This window comes from Capricornis sumatraensis, chromosome 17 (assembly GCF_032405125.1).
Source record: "Capricornis sumatraensis isolate serow.1 chromosome 17, serow.2, whole genome shotgun sequence".
Classification (NCBI taxonomy): Eukaryota; Metazoa; Chordata; class Mammalia; order Artiodactyla; family Bovidae; genus Capricornis; species Capricornis sumatraensis.
In genome coordinates this window covers 75,137,941-75,152,421 of record NC_091085.1, presented here as the reverse complement: position 1 = coordinate 75,152,421, position 14,481 = coordinate 75,137,941, and the positions used below count along the sequence as shown (strand labels likewise).

Genomic DNA, 14,481 nt, shown 5'->3' with positions numbered 1-14,481 from the left:
TTTATCTTGAGATAACTTGAGACATGCAGTACATGTTGTTGCTTTTCGGAACTGGGAAGATAGCACTGTGGTGAGGGCAGGGGGTAAAGGACGAAGGTGTTGGGGCAATTACATTGGCAAAAAAGAGAGGGACATTTACAAGCTCTGGGGGACGTCTAGGAGTCTCTGGGAGGGGCTAGGGCTGGGTGAGCTTCATGGGCCTCCTAGAGGGAGAGCAGCCAGGCTGTCTGAGCAGGCCCCCCAGGGCAGGCACTGGGGGGAGGGTGGTGCCTGCCTGGCAGGCAAGGTGCTCACCCACCTTGGCCTCCAGCACCTTCAGCCGCTCCGTCAGCTCCAACATTTTGCTGCAGTTGAGACAACCTGCGGAGAGGAAGCAGGCTGGGTTGGGGCTCCCAGGTTCCTGGGGGCAGGATTGAGGGAGGAGACAGATACCTGATGACCCCGATCCAAAAGACAGCTCAGGGCAGGGACGGGGCTACGGAGTCACAGCCTGTCCAGGGTGGACCATGCTCTGTGGGTTTCCTTTGGCTCCCGAGCCTCCAAGGGGACTGTTTCTACCAGGGCAGGACCAGGGACCCAACTCCTCATCCAAAATGGGGTGGGGTGGGGAGGGAAATGCCTGCTGCTCCCCACCCAGGTGGGGCTGGCTGCGGTGTGCTGGCTTTGGGGACCTCACATAGTCCAGTCGGGGCTGGACTCCCATGCCACCCTCTGAGCCTTCCCCCAGAACCACCATCCAGCTCCCCGCCTCCTCAGCGATACCCTGACGTTATTCACAACAGTGTTGGCAGCAGCCGAGCACGCTACACACGCGCCTCTCATCTTCACCTCGATCCCATGTGCGAGGACAGGTATCACCCTGTGCACAGCTGGGGACACTGAGCTCAGAGCAAAGGGACCTGGGGTCTCCCCAAGCACAAAGCCTGGGGTCGAAGCCCAGAGCTGCCCCGCCCTGGCCGTGGGGTCCTGGGCAGGGCACATCCCCTCTCCGACCCCTCAGTGATGGTGATGCCGTCCTCGGGGGGAGGTGTATACGAGGCGACCATGGAAAGCTCCTGGCATGGTGCCGCACGCCCTGCAGTCACTCAGACAAATGTTCTTTCAGTGAAAAAAAGGAAACTGGGGGCGTGGACCCCTGTCTGCAAGACTCTGGGGGTCCTGGGTCTCAGGTGCCTGAGCCCAGGGCAGACTCCCCTTGGGGAGCCGCTTCTCACCCACCCCCAGTTTTCTCTCCAGCCTGCGGAGGATGGGAACTGGGTGCTGGGCCTGACCCTCCACCGCCGGGCCCAGCTGGCTTGTAGGACAGTCACCACCAGCCCCTCCAGCCTCCCCTGGCCCAGGGGGACCCCAAGAAGCTGCCCCGGGACCCACCTGAGAAGCCTGTGGGCCGAAGTGCCATCCGCCGTGGGGTGCTGCCCGACCACCCGGGCTCCACGAAGCCAGGGGAGACTGCAACTGAGGACAGCAAGGGTGAGGGCCTGCTGGCTGTGACGTTCTGTTCTGTCCCCCCCCCCCCGCCCCCCGCCAACTACTGTTGCCACAGCGGGGATCCCTATTCCTCTTGGTGCAGAGCAAGATAGAGGCCCAGAGAGGCGGGACCAGAGTCACACAGCGTGAAGTGGGCAGAGCTGGGACAAGGCTGTCAACCTGATGGGGCTGGGGAGGGGCTGGTGATGGGTGAGGGGAAGGCCAGGCACGTCTCCAGCAAGCCCTGCAAGCTGCCTGGGCTCAGAGCTTGAGCCAAAAGACTCGAGCTCGGCTCCCAGCCCTGCCGCTCTCGGGCCTGTGTGGCTGGTCCTCCCTGGACCTGCCGATGTTCCCATCTGTAAAATGGGGTCATGAGGCCCTCTGTACACCTCCCGGACTGGCACGAGGCCTGAGGCCGGCCATGCATGCAAAGGGCCCACTGAGCACACACAGGGGCCTGGCATGCAGTAGGCAGTAAATAAACACAGCAACGTCACCATCCACCCTCTCCCTGCCCCACTTGGTAAGGAGACACCAAAGTGGATCCAGCTCCGGTTTTAAATGAAAACCAGAGGGCAGCTGGCTGCCTGGGAGGGCACGGGGGGCCCACTCCAGGAGCCCACCCCTGTGAGGGGCAGCCCATTCGGGCTGATCTGGCTCTGGGGGCCTGGTTTTCTCCACAGCTGGAGGGTTGGGCAGGCCAAGCCAGGGGAGCAGGGCGCAGCTGGAGGGGCTGTGGAGCCAGCAGTGGCAACTGCCCCCTCTCCCCACTACCCCCGGGCCTGCCTTTTAAGGCCACGCAGTGTCGCCTGGGGGGAGCTGAGACCCAAATAAGGCACGGGCCTGGCAGCTCAGAGCCAGGCTGCGGGTTGGTGCAGTGAGCGAGAGGCGCCGGGAATTCAAACCAGACGGGTCCCCCTGGCCACCCCCCAGCGGGGAGGCTGCCAGGCCCTCTCTGGGTCCCACCACGGGGCCCTCGTTCAGGCTGGGCCCAAATCCCCCACATACCCTCCCCAGGGCCTGCGATGTGCCCCCTCCCAGAGGGTGAATCTCACATGGGATGGAGGGCAGTGGGTTGGCAGCCCACATCTGGGGCAGCGCTTGGGGGCTTGTGGGGAATTAAGGGGGGGTTACCACTGTGAGCCACGCCCACGGCTAAGAGCTTCACATAGCCCAGCTGGATCCTACAAGGTAGGAAATAATAGCAGCTAATGCTTGTTTAGCACTTAAGCTGGGCCCGGCATATCCTGAGCGCCTCTCATAGACCGTCTTAACTCGCTGTCCTCATGAAGCCCTGTGAGTGGACGCCAGTATCCTCTCTGCTTTACACATGGGAAAACTGAGGCACAGGACAGCTTGGTGTTACTACTCCTCGGTCCCCCAGGCTCCGATAAATGGATGAGCAAAAATGAATCTCTCCCTTTGCGAGGCAACAAGGCAGAGGCGGAAGTGACTGATCACCCGGCTGAGGGCTGAAGCCTGGACTGGAACCTGGGTTAGTGTGACTCCGGGACCCAGCCTCCTTTCTCCTGGGCCACCTGGCACCATGAGTCCAGGTGGGGAGAGGCGGGAGGCCCAGCGCCCATCAAGGAGGCTGGCTTCTGAGAAGAATGGCCTTGATTAAGCCCTCGTCATCCTCTTTGCTCCCAGGTGAAGCTGTAAAAGGCCACTGGCTGACTCTTCGCAGAATGTCAACCAAAAGAATTGGCCGTCCCCCCGACCCCAAGAAGTGTGGGTTTTCTCTGGGATGAAGTTTGGCAGAGCATCTGCCCTGCCCGCCCTCCCCACCACCCTGCTATCGTCTTCCCTTTTTTCCACGGCACTTTCCACCTCAAAAATGTCATCTGCTTGCCAGCTCCCAGTCTGATCTCCTGCTGCCCCCCCGCCCCCCGGCCAGAATGTGAGCCCCACCAGGCAAGGACCTCATCCGTCTTGCGTGTGGCCGGGGAAAGTACCCAGCACGCAGTAGGGCCTCAGAAGCTTCACCAAACCTCTTACGGAGGAATGCATGAGTCACTGGCTGAAAATGGATGTAAAACAAGCAAACAAAAGGCAAAATAATGTGGACGGCAGACACAACTGTCTTGAAAACGAACGTAAGTGTTCTAACATCATGCTAGGGTGTCCCTGAGTTATTAATCTATAAACGTGTGGTTGGAAATTCTTTTTCAATCTACTTGCTTTGAGCCATTTCACCAGGAGTCAGAGAGAACTAGAAAACCTGATGAAAATGTGGCCTGACCAGCAGTGGAGATGTAACTTGCTCAAAGAAACTGAGCTAAAATTTTAAAAAAAGAAAGAAAGTTTAAATAAACAACAAGAGCTGTGAAAAACACCAGAAGATACTGGCTCTGGTTTCAAGATTCACAAAAGATGATCCCCTAAACTCCCCAAAATTCTAATAAATGGACAGAAATACTTTAAGAGTTGAGCCAGGTTGTAAATGGTGCTATGGTTTAGCTGCTACGTCGTGTCCGACTCTTTGCGACCCCATGGACTGTAGCCCACCAGGCTCCTCTGTCCATGGAATTCTCCAGGGAAGAATACTGGAGAAGGAATACATTTCTTTCTCCAGGGGATCTCCCTGACCCAGGGATCGAACCCGAGTGTCCTTCATCGGCAGGCAAGTTCTTTACCACGAGCCTCCAGGGAAGCCCAAATCGCCCTACACCACACAGAATTCCAGTAGGGAAGAATCCTTGGGCTGGAAAAGTCTCCTGTCGGGCAGAAATGTCACATCCCTCCCACTGGTGTTGAGCCAGGACCCCTGGAGCGGGCCCCAGTGGGTTGAGAACCCCCTCACCCCAGCCTGGTGGTCCATCCTGAAGGGCCTCTCCCCAGCCCCAACCTTGCCCTCCAAAGAGCTCCAGGCTAGTTTCAGGACCGCATGCTCTGGCTCCACTCTGGGATCCTGACTGGACCACTTCCCTGGGACCACATCCACCACCTGGGAGATGCTGGCCAGCCCTGCACGCGCACGCACGCACACGCGCGCACACACACACTGCCTCCGCATTCCCACAGCTGCTGCTCCCATGTCTCCTCCTCCAGAAAGTCTTCCTGGACATACCAGGGAACCCCCTAAAGCCCACTGCACCAAAGCTCTCATCTCTCCACGGGCGCCTCCACAGGGCCCGCGCCATCTGCAGGTTCTAGCCTTGTGGCCCCCCAGCAGCCGCCCCTCCACTGCCCAGTGTCTCGTGCTTGGTCTCAGCGGCTCCTCGTGAGAACACTGCGGCCCAGGGAGCAGAGGCTGCCTGTCCACACAGCAGGAGGGAGAAGGGGCCAGGGCGCCGGGTTTAAATCCCCCCCTCAGCGGGGATGGTATGAGAAGTTAGGGGTGTCCCTGAGCTCCGCCTCTGACTTTCTGTCTGAGGGGCTTCTTCCTCCAGAACCCTCCCCCCAGTCTGCTGCATCCAGTGACCACAGACCTCCCGTGCCCAGCCCAGCTCCCCTCCTGGGAATTTACTCTGCAAATGTAAATATTTGCTACTATTGGCCTGAGCCATGGTCCAGGGTCAGGGCTGGGGCTGGGAGCTCCAAGAACCCTCTGGGAGGCCCTGGTCTGTGTCAGTTCTGGGCCCCCCTGGGGGAACACGAGGTCCCCACTCACTTCCCGTGCACCCACTTAACACCAGACTTATGCTGGGAACCGGAGAGAGAGGATTAGTGATGGAAGGGTGGGGACTAACGGAGCCAGGCAGGAGCGCCAAGGAGGTCGCAGGCAGAGAGGACAGCCACTGCCCAGGCTCTGGGGTGGGAGGAAGGCCACAGTGGGCCCCAGGGTGAAAAGGAGGGAGGGTGAGGCTGGGGCGCCTGGCTGAGGCAGCTGGGAGGGCGGAGGGGGAGCCTCCCGACGGAGGGTGGAGGATGTGCCCGCGGGAGTTGGAAGTGGGGGCCTTCGAGCCCCCCAGATGGGAGTGGAATGGACGGGCAGGAGTGGAGTGGAAGGCAGATCCGGGCAAATTCCAACAGCGTTTAACATGCGGGATTCCGAATCTGCAGAGTAAGACACAGGCTCCGCTCTGCACCCCGCATCTGGTCAGAGCGTGAAAGCTGTGCTCTGCAAGGGCCCAGCCCTGGGCAGGCAGAGGCCAAGCGGCCCAGAAGGTGCTTTCCTACCACATGACCTTGAGCAAACTTCTTCCCTTGCTGTTCCCCCACTGCGGGAGACAAGGGCTGCGGGGGTCCACGGACAGGGAAGGGGCAGGTGTGGGGGACAGGTGCAGTCAGCGAGGGGGCCGGTGGGGGCTCTGGGGGAGCCCACAAGGAGGGGCAGATGAGAAGCCTGGATTTTCCATCTTTCTGTCTGGGAGGGGCTGAGGCTGGCTGCCTCACTCCCAGGCGTCTGAACGCGCCGAGTGAAGTCCCCAGCCAGCATCCCTGCAGAGGGAAGACCCAGCTCCGGTGGGACTGAAGGGCTTTGAATCCTGCTCTGACCACTCTCTCAGCCTCAGTTTCCACATCTGGACCTCCGGTGCCCTGACAAGAGGACACGACGCAGGTGAGGACCAGCCCTGGTGCCCGGCGCAGGGGACAGTGGCAGCTTTCCTCCCGTTGTGGTGACTGCAGGAGGGTGTGAAGCAGGGGCATGCTGCAGGCCTCAGGTCTGAGCCCTCGGGAGAATCCCAGCCACGACGCTCACTTGCTGTGTGATACCCACAGCGATACCCACACCATCTCTGAGCCTCAGTTTCTCCATCTGTAAAAAGAGGCCTGTCCTAGCCCCTTCCTCCTCATTGTCAAGAACATCAAAGAGACCATCCTCAACCAAGACGGGAAACCCAGGGCTAAGAGCCAGGAAGTCTGCTGGCCTCACGAATATCAGAGACCAGAGGCCTGTTTGCCGAGCAGCTGTCTGAGAAGGGGGTGTGTCTCAGAGCTGGGAGGCAGCGCAGACCCCCCAGCACAGGGGCCAAGGGGGAAAGAAGACACGTATTAAGCAGTCAAGTTGGAGATGCGAGTCTCTGGCCCTCTCAATAAGGCACGAGACGGACACCTCTCGATCCCGAGTGACTTCCAAACAGAGATGGGGTTCAGAGGGGTGAAATGACTTGCCCAAGGTCACACAGCAGAGCACAGCCAATCCAAGGCTGGACTCTGGAGTGATAGGTGTTTCCGTTCCCGCTGTGACGCACTCTGGGCCCCACTGCCCCTGGGGATGCAGCTCTTTGGCCTCAGGTCACGTCACAGCACTGGACAGACCACAGGGGCAGTTGTCAGCAGGGGAAACAGCTGGGGGCCCAGCCTGAAGCTGGCTGTCACAGGAAGGTCAGGGCCCGCTGTGGGTCAGCAATGTCCTCATGCTTCCCCAATCCCCCATCCCCAGAGCAGTTTCCTAGAACATGCAGGCCTGGGCCTCCCTTTACTCGGTCTGGTCCTGTGGGTGGGGAGAGGCCCTTCCCGTGCCATTGGGTATTCCATGCTGCCCCCTCCATGGGCTGCCGCACCACCTTCATGTCCTTCCAACATCCTCGAGAGGCAGACTGCGTGATTTTGTCCATTTCACAGGTGAGGACACTGAGGCCCAATGTAGGAGAGTGCCAGGTAAGAGCATAAGGTGGCCGATGCCCTTCAGAGAAGGTGCGCCACCCTCACCCCCTGCCCTCGAGTGGGCACAAGTGCCATCTCCCCCTCCCCAAGCTGGCCTAATGTCCTTGCACAACCACTTGCACAACGCAAGGGAGTCCCCAGCCCAAGGCCACACAGCTGGAGTGTGGCTGAGCGGGCCTGGCCCAGGAGGCCCTCTTCCCCAGGCTGGAACTCCAAGGTCCCGCAGAGGGAGGTGTCAGGGCCGACCCCACCACAGGCCTCGTCTCCTCCCCGCTCACCCTCCGCAGAGCCCCAGCCCTCAGCCGGGTCCTGGACGCATGGCCTCCGGCAGCTGGACTCGAGGACATGGGCACTTGAGCCATGGGCGCTCCACGATGGCCCGACAGACCTGGGAGGGTCCGCCCTTGGGAGGGGAGCCGAGGACAGGGTAACCTGTGTCTGGGGAGGCCCTGCCTGGGCACAGGCACTCTGCACCCGGGGGGCCCCCCCACACCCTGGGGGTTCGCCCTCTCCTCACCACCAGCGTCTCTGCGGCCTCCTTGGCAGCAGCCCCTCATGGCTGGATGCCCTCCCGGCCCCGGGCCCTTCTGCCTTCCCCCCTCACCCCCAGCAGGTGGGGGAGGGCTCAGTTCCTGGCTCCCCTCCCTCCACGCCCCTCCCACACCTGCCTGGGTGGCCACGCCTCCATACCAGTCCTGGGTCGCCCCCTCCCTCTGGCTGCCTGACTCCCCACTGCTGTGTTGGGGGATCTCCCACCCCACACGGAAACTGCCAGGCCCCTCCTGCTCTGCTCTGTGGGGAGTCTGCCCCCCACCCGTGTGACTTCACATTTCTGGGTCTCCATCGCCCCGTCTGTGAGCTGGGGCTGCCACGGGCCCCCGGGAGGTGAAGGGGGTATGTCTCTGAGAAGCACCTATGACCGTAGCGTCATGGTCCCTTGATTCTGGAACCAGGATGTGCTTTTGACTGATACGCACATGAACGTGCTCCTGGGGGTCCCAGCGCCCCCTTCCATTAAGGGGCCTTAAGGCCTAGTTCTCAGGCTGGCTCTGGGCCCGTCCATCCTCCTTATGGCCATTCTTTGGAGCACAGTTCTGGGGGCCCCCAAATCTTCCACTCCCTGGGTTCAGCCAGACCATGAGGGTGGATGCATTCTGGACCGCTCAGCATATGCAGACAACCTGGAGGAGACAGTGCTCCCCAGTTCCCAGCTCTGGGGAGGTGCAGGCTGTCTCTTCTGCACCCCTGCTGGGTGTTCCACCCAGCCCCCCGAGCTGCATGCAGGGAAGGGAGTGTGGTAAGGGGGTGCCTCTGCCTGGGGCATGTTCCTCCCCAGGCTGCCCCACTGGGTCCTCCCATCACTGAGGGCCTGGGGGAAGCCAGGGAGAATCCCACCACTGAGGACCTGCATGCCTGTCACATATCCCAAGCTTTGGTCTCTGAACCTGCAGGATGGGGTGCAGCCATCCCCATCTTGCTGGCCCTCCCCTGCGTCGTCACCACCTCCCGTGGAAATGTCCCCAAGTTTGGAGGAAAGGCTTGGGATGTGCGACTTCAGATTATGAGCCACACATCAAGCAGGAAACTCCTCCAGGGGTCCTGACAGGGTCTCATCAACACCTGTGGGACAGCAGACGCCCACTGTGGCTGAGCGACTGGCCAGCAGCTCTGTGCAGCAGCCCCCGATACACGGGGTGCTCCAACCCTCAGCGCCTACCATCTGAAGGACGGCTTACAGCTCCTCCCTCGCACCTGAGGGGAGGCACCTGGCCTGGCCCCAGGCAGTCTTACCTTCCTCGCAGCTCGGCCCCGAGTGCCCGGGGCAGCACCTCCACTCGCGGGCCGTCACCATCTTGTACATCACCTTGTACGTGGGTCTCACCACTGTCCTGTAGCTGGAAGAGCGCCCGGGTAGCCCGGCTCAGACAGGGCCTCCCGCTCCCTCTCCCACCCTCCGTGAGGACAAGCCCAGGGTCCTGGGATCCTCTGCCACTTCCAGGCTTCTCTGGAGCGTCCCTCCTCTTGAATTCTGGGCCTCAGACCTTCCAGTCCCTCCCCAGCCCCTGGCTAGGGGTGGGAAATCAAGAAACTAACTAGACAGGAAGACCCTGTGAGCTGGGCTGGCCTGTCCTCCAGCTGTGAACGCTCACTGAGTGAAGGTATGTGGGTGAATGGGGGAATCCTCCCCCTGGAAGCTCTCCAGGGTGGCGCAAGAGCCAAAGGCGGGTGCCGGGAAATGGGCAGCAGGCCCTCTGTCCACCCACCCTTGGGGTCCCGGGCTTCTCCCCCCAGCCCCAGCCCTTCGACCACAGCAGGAACGCCAGCAGCTCCTGCTCCACACGGTCTCGCTCACCTGTTCCCAGGGCAGCTCATCGGCCAGGGGCAATTCTGCAGCACCCTCTGCAGGTAGGTGCCATTCTGCACGTGGCACGAGACGGTGCGGGTCACCACGTAGGAGCACCAGTTCCTGAAACAGACCGGCGGACAGGAAGCTCAGGGCTGGCCCCAGCATTCTCTCTCTCTCTCTCTCTCTCTCTCTCTCTCTCTCTCTCTCTCTCTCGGGGAGCCTCGAGGCTCCAGGCAGGGAGATCCCTGAGCCATCTGAGCCCTTGGGCCCTGGTGGGAGTCTCCCTGCTGCTGCGGTTGAGGAGTGAATGTCTCCACCCCCAGCCTGCCGCGTGCCCCTCACCTCCAGGCCTTTGCTGGGTCCGCTCCTGGAGCGCCCTTCCCCCCGGTTCTCTCCTTGCACCTCCCACCCTCTGTGCCGTCACCTCTCCCCAAGTCCTCGCGCACCTCCGCCCCTGTCTGAGCAGAGTGGTGGTTCTCCCGCTCTGTATCGCTGTCCCACTGAATTCAGCTGGGGAGTCATGTCCGCCCCCTCCCTCTCCGAGGCATGTGGGAGACAGGCCCTGCCTCACTTATCCTCAGGTCCCCTCTGTGTGACAGCCGGGAGCAAGGTCACCATCCCAAGTGTGGAGGACTGGCTCCTTCAAATGCCACTGAATAATTATCCTGAGCTGCACATATTGAGCGCCGATTGTATACCAAAGGTATTTACATCAACTTTCCTGGTGGTTTAGTGACTAAGACTCTGAGCTCCCAATGCAGGGGGCCCAGGTCCCACCTCTGATCAGGGAACAAGATCCCTCACACTGCAACTAAGACCTCAGTCAGTAAGTTCAGTCGCTCAGTTGTGTCTGACTCTTCGCGACCCCATGAACCATAGCACACCAGGCCTCCCTGTCCATCACCAACTCCCGGAGTTCACTCAAACCCATGTCCATCGAGTCGGTGATGCCATCCTACTATCTCATCCTCTGTCGTCCCCTTCTCCTCCTGCCCTCAATCTTTCCCAGCAGCAACTAAGACGTAGCAGAGTCAAATAAATAAATATTCAAAAAATAAATATGTTTACATCATCTTCCCACAGCCTGAACACCACCCCCCTCATTTAATAGAGGGGTAAACTGGAGCAAGATTGAGGGCAGGAGAAGGGGGCCATAGAGGATGAGATGGTTGGATGGCATCACCAACTCAATGGACATGAGTTTGAGCAAGCCCCAGGAGATAGTGAAGGACAGGGGAGCCTGGCGTGCTGAAGTCCATGGGATTGCAAAGAGTCGGACATGGCTGAGCAACTGAACAATAACAAACTGAGGCTCAGTGAGGGGGAGATAACTGCTGATGTTACTGAGCTGGTGCGTGGAGGGTCTGGATTTGAACCCAGGAATATGGATGCTCAGCCCTCCCCCTGCCTCCCTCCCAGGGGCCTGGGCTCCAGTCTCCTCCCCATCTCCTGGGCCACAGACTGTGGCTCTGTGAAGGCCTCCGCCTGGGAACGTGCTGACCCCGGGTCCAGTCCACAAAGGAAAGTCTGGAGGGGTGGGGGCTCGAGCTGAGAGGGTCACCTGAAGCGGTCATTCCTTTCCCAGCCCCAGGCCCGTGACCCTGAGCAGGGCTGAGGGCCAGTGAGCACCTGGAATGTCCCGCCACCGCGGAGGTGTCCCCCGCCCTGGAAACCTAGCCCTGTGCCTGCCACCCCCACCCGACCCACCTGGAGGAGGAAGTCTCTGGAGGGAACCAGTGGACAAACTCCCCATGGGACTCTGGGGACGTCCCTTCACTGTTCTGAGTCCCTTGGAAATCAATCCCAGAGGAGGAAACAGTCCTCTAAAGGCACAGGGGTGGGCGACCCAGAGAAGGGGGCCTCTGAGCCACCCACCCCAATCCAGACGTCACCGGAGCTCTGCAGAGCCCGCAGCTGGTGACCCCTAGGGAGAGGTGCCCATTTTTTTCTTCCTCCTTAGTTGAAATCTCCCCTGTGTGACTTGCTGTCTGATTCCCTGGTTTACTGTTCATCAGTCCAATTCCCCTGCATAGGGAACACCGAGCTGGTGACCGGCCAGCAGAGATTTTAGACAGGAGAGGACAGTCAGACCAGGTGGCATTCAAGGTCAGCTCCTCGTCCGCTTTATCTGGTATGGGGGGAGGTCACCAAAAACTTTCCCACCCCTCTCTGGCCTTGAAGACCCAGCTCTGCTGTGGCCAGGATAAAACCCGAGCTCCTCAGCAGGGTCCCAGCCTGGCCCCTCCACCCACTTTCCAGGGGCGTTACCGGCCTGAAGTCCACATTCCCCCACACGGCCCATCACCCTGACCTCTGGGACCCGCACTTGAGCTGGCGCTCTTTCTCCTTCCTGCCCTCCCTCCATGAGTGCCCCTACCCCACCCCCGATCCTTGCAGACGAGATTCCCTCTGCCTGCAAAGCCCTCTCCCTGCTTGGCAAACTCCTATCACCTTTTGAGCTTCCTGAGTCTCTGGGCACAGCCGGGCATCTGCAAGGTGCCCCTCCCCCATCCCAGCCACTCACAGCAGCTTTGAGCTTTTTCTCCCCAGCGAAGGTGCTGGGGGAGGGTGCTGGCAGGGACCGAGCCAGGATGGGGTTCAGCTTTAAAGGTGCCCAGGGAGGTTTGCTGAATGACGGAATGACTGAGGACAGACAGTGGCCCTGGGTAGGGGAGCCTGGACCCGGGGGTTTCCCAGAGGTGGGCGTGGCCCCTGGAAGCCCCGCCTCCAGGCCTTGGGCGCTTCTTCCCTCCTCCCCGCACCTTCCGGCAAGCTTGGTGAGAAGCCCCCTGAGACCCTGCCGCTGAGGCTGGGTTACCTCCTGTGGGACTGGGCGATAGCTGGGGCTGGGAGGAGACAGCACCCCTCTGCTGGGCCTGCCACTCCTGCCCACTCAGCACCTCCGCAGCCCCACAGGCTGCCGGGAGGAGAGAAAACAGGCCAGACCAGCTCGGCCTGGCACCAGCTGCCCCCACAAGGGCCGCCCCCCCCACCTGCCCTCCACCCCCTGCCACGAGGGGCCCAGGGGACTTTGTCTTCACAGGACCCAGGGCTGTGATCCGGAACAGTGATAGGGGCTAATTGCAGGAGGCAGCCAAGCGGGCTGGGGGCCAAGGGCCCTTATGAAAAGGAGAGGAAAGAAAGAAGACCCATGGGTGGGGGTGGGGTGGACGGAGCCCGACCCCCACACCGGCGGCCAAGCTCCAGCTCTGGCCCTGCTGCTTCCTAACCTGGCGACCTCCGATGAGCCCTGACCCGCTGTGGGTCTCACTCTGTCCATCTGCACGTGGGGACAGCAGGACCTCCTCCAGCAGGGGTGACTCACGCTAAGCCCCGAGCGCAGTGCTGACGTGCGTTTTGGTCCTTCTTGTTCCTGGACTGTGACATGGGGCCCACGCCAGGAGGTGGGGTCCAGGGGCTTCCCTGAGGGACACAGGGTCGCCCCCCGCCCCGCCCTGACTTTGAGATCGTGACTGTCAGGCTCTGCATTTTACAGAGGGGAAACTGAGGCTCCGAGAGAAGTCACCTACCCAGGTCACTCCTATGGGTGCAGCACTGGGATCTGAGCTCCCCAGGGAGAGGATGAGGAAGAAAGTTCTCCACTCTCCTTGACTCTGGGATTTGCCCAAAGGAAGCCAAAACTGTGCAAGGGAGGAGGATGGGCCAGGACGCCAGTGATGGCGTCAACTCCAGAGCCACAGTGCTGAGACACAGACGGGTCGTTACAGGCTGGAAGTGTCCTCAGAGGGGCAGGAAGCCGCCCCAGCAGGGACTGGAGGGGCAGACGGGGCAAGACGAGCACAGGCAGCTCTGTGCAGCCTGCAGGCACCCTGGTTCCAGGGGTCTTGAAGTCTCGCCACATTCTTGGGCCTGGGGGCGGCCCCTTGGATGCTGTCCCGGGCCTCCCCCTCCCCAGGCACAAAGCCTCTTTTCTGCCTCTGGTCCCTCGGCTGCCAAGGGGCGCCTGGGGCGCGGGGCTGGAAAGAAGGGTGATGGGCGCGACATCCCCATGCTGTCTCCAGCGAGGCCCAGCGAGGCTGGGCTGGGGCCACAAGGGGAGGTCCTGGCAGCCCAGAACCACAGATTCCTCTGGCGAGGGTCCCTCCCCGACTTAACGTTGGTGTTAGCAGGTTGGGACCGTCCTCAGAACGGGCCTGTGAGCAGGGGCTGAGGGGAGAGGAGAGGGGAAGAGGGAGGAAACAGAGGGGAACTGAGCCCTGGAGCCACGAAGAGACCTGCCCGAGGTCACACACTGAGTGGGTGACAGAGCGGGAAGGAGCCCCTCATTGCTGACTGCGACGGCAAACCCTTCCCGGCTCCCCAGGCTGACACCCGTGCTCCCTCCTCCAGAGAGCTGCCACGGTGAAGAGAACAATGGATCTGGGGACTGACTGACTTAGACTGAGGTGCCGTTTCTTCTCTCGGCCTCAGTCTTTCTATCTGTAGAATGGGAGCAACAGCATTGCCTACAGGGCTTTTGTGATGCTCAGGCCACTCTGAGCCTTCTATTACCGGGTGACAGCCCCCAGTGACCCCCAGACACCTGCCCGCAGCCACAATCCTGCTCCTGCATAGGGAGCCCTGTGGGGAAAAGAGCCCAGGCTGGGAGGCAGTAGACTGGCCGAAGGGCAGCACAGGGCTTACTCCCTCTCAACCGTCATCCTGAGCTTGACACTGGGTATTCCGTTCAGAGTCTTGGTCATTCTGGCACCTGGGACCCTGGGGGTTCACGTCCCTGCCCTCAGCAGGTCATATCCCCTCATCCCCTCTCTGAGCCTCAGCTTTGTCTTCCATGAAACGAGGACCATACAGATGTGTGCCTTCCTGGCAGTCGGAGAGGTTCTGGAGGGGGCCAGGTGCAGGTGAAATGCAAGCCCGGGTCAGCATGCACGGTGGTGGCTGCGACAGCGGCCAGCATCAGTCCCCGTCCCAGACAACTGCACCTCTGGCCTCTGACATCACAGCCACCTCTGCCCTCTGACATCACAGCCACCTCTGCCCTCCAGCCCTGCCTGCGTCACCTGCTCTTGCTAGCCCAGTGGGGACACGCTGGCCCCTGACCACTGGGAAAGCGGAATTTCTGAAAAGAATTAAAGAATTGAGGCCATAGGGGG

At 61.0% G+C, this 14,481-nt stretch overlaps 1 protein-coding gene across 7 annotated transcripts in view; it reads right to left on the bottom strand.

The window, feature by feature from the left end:
* EMID1 (EMI domain containing 1) overlaps positions 1-14,481 on the bottom strand; it is a 40,572-nt gene that overhangs the window by 25,010 nt on the left and 1,081 nt on the right. For 6 of the 7 annotated variants that reach the window (XM_068989930.1, XM_068989932.1, XM_068989931.1 and 3 more), the window contains exons 2-5: positions 9,374-9,487; positions 8,812-8,915; positions 1,372-1,455; positions 299-360 (exon numbers count right to left, since the gene is read on the bottom strand). In XM_068989930.1, the coding sequence (XP_068846031.1) occupies positions 299-360; positions 1,372-1,455; positions 8,812-8,915; positions 9,374-9,487 (364 nt within the window). The remainder of the gene's footprint in view (positions 1-298; positions 361-1,371; positions 1,456-8,811; positions 8,916-9,373; positions 9,488-14,481) is intronic. The other variant, XM_068989935.1, reaches the window with a different exon arrangement.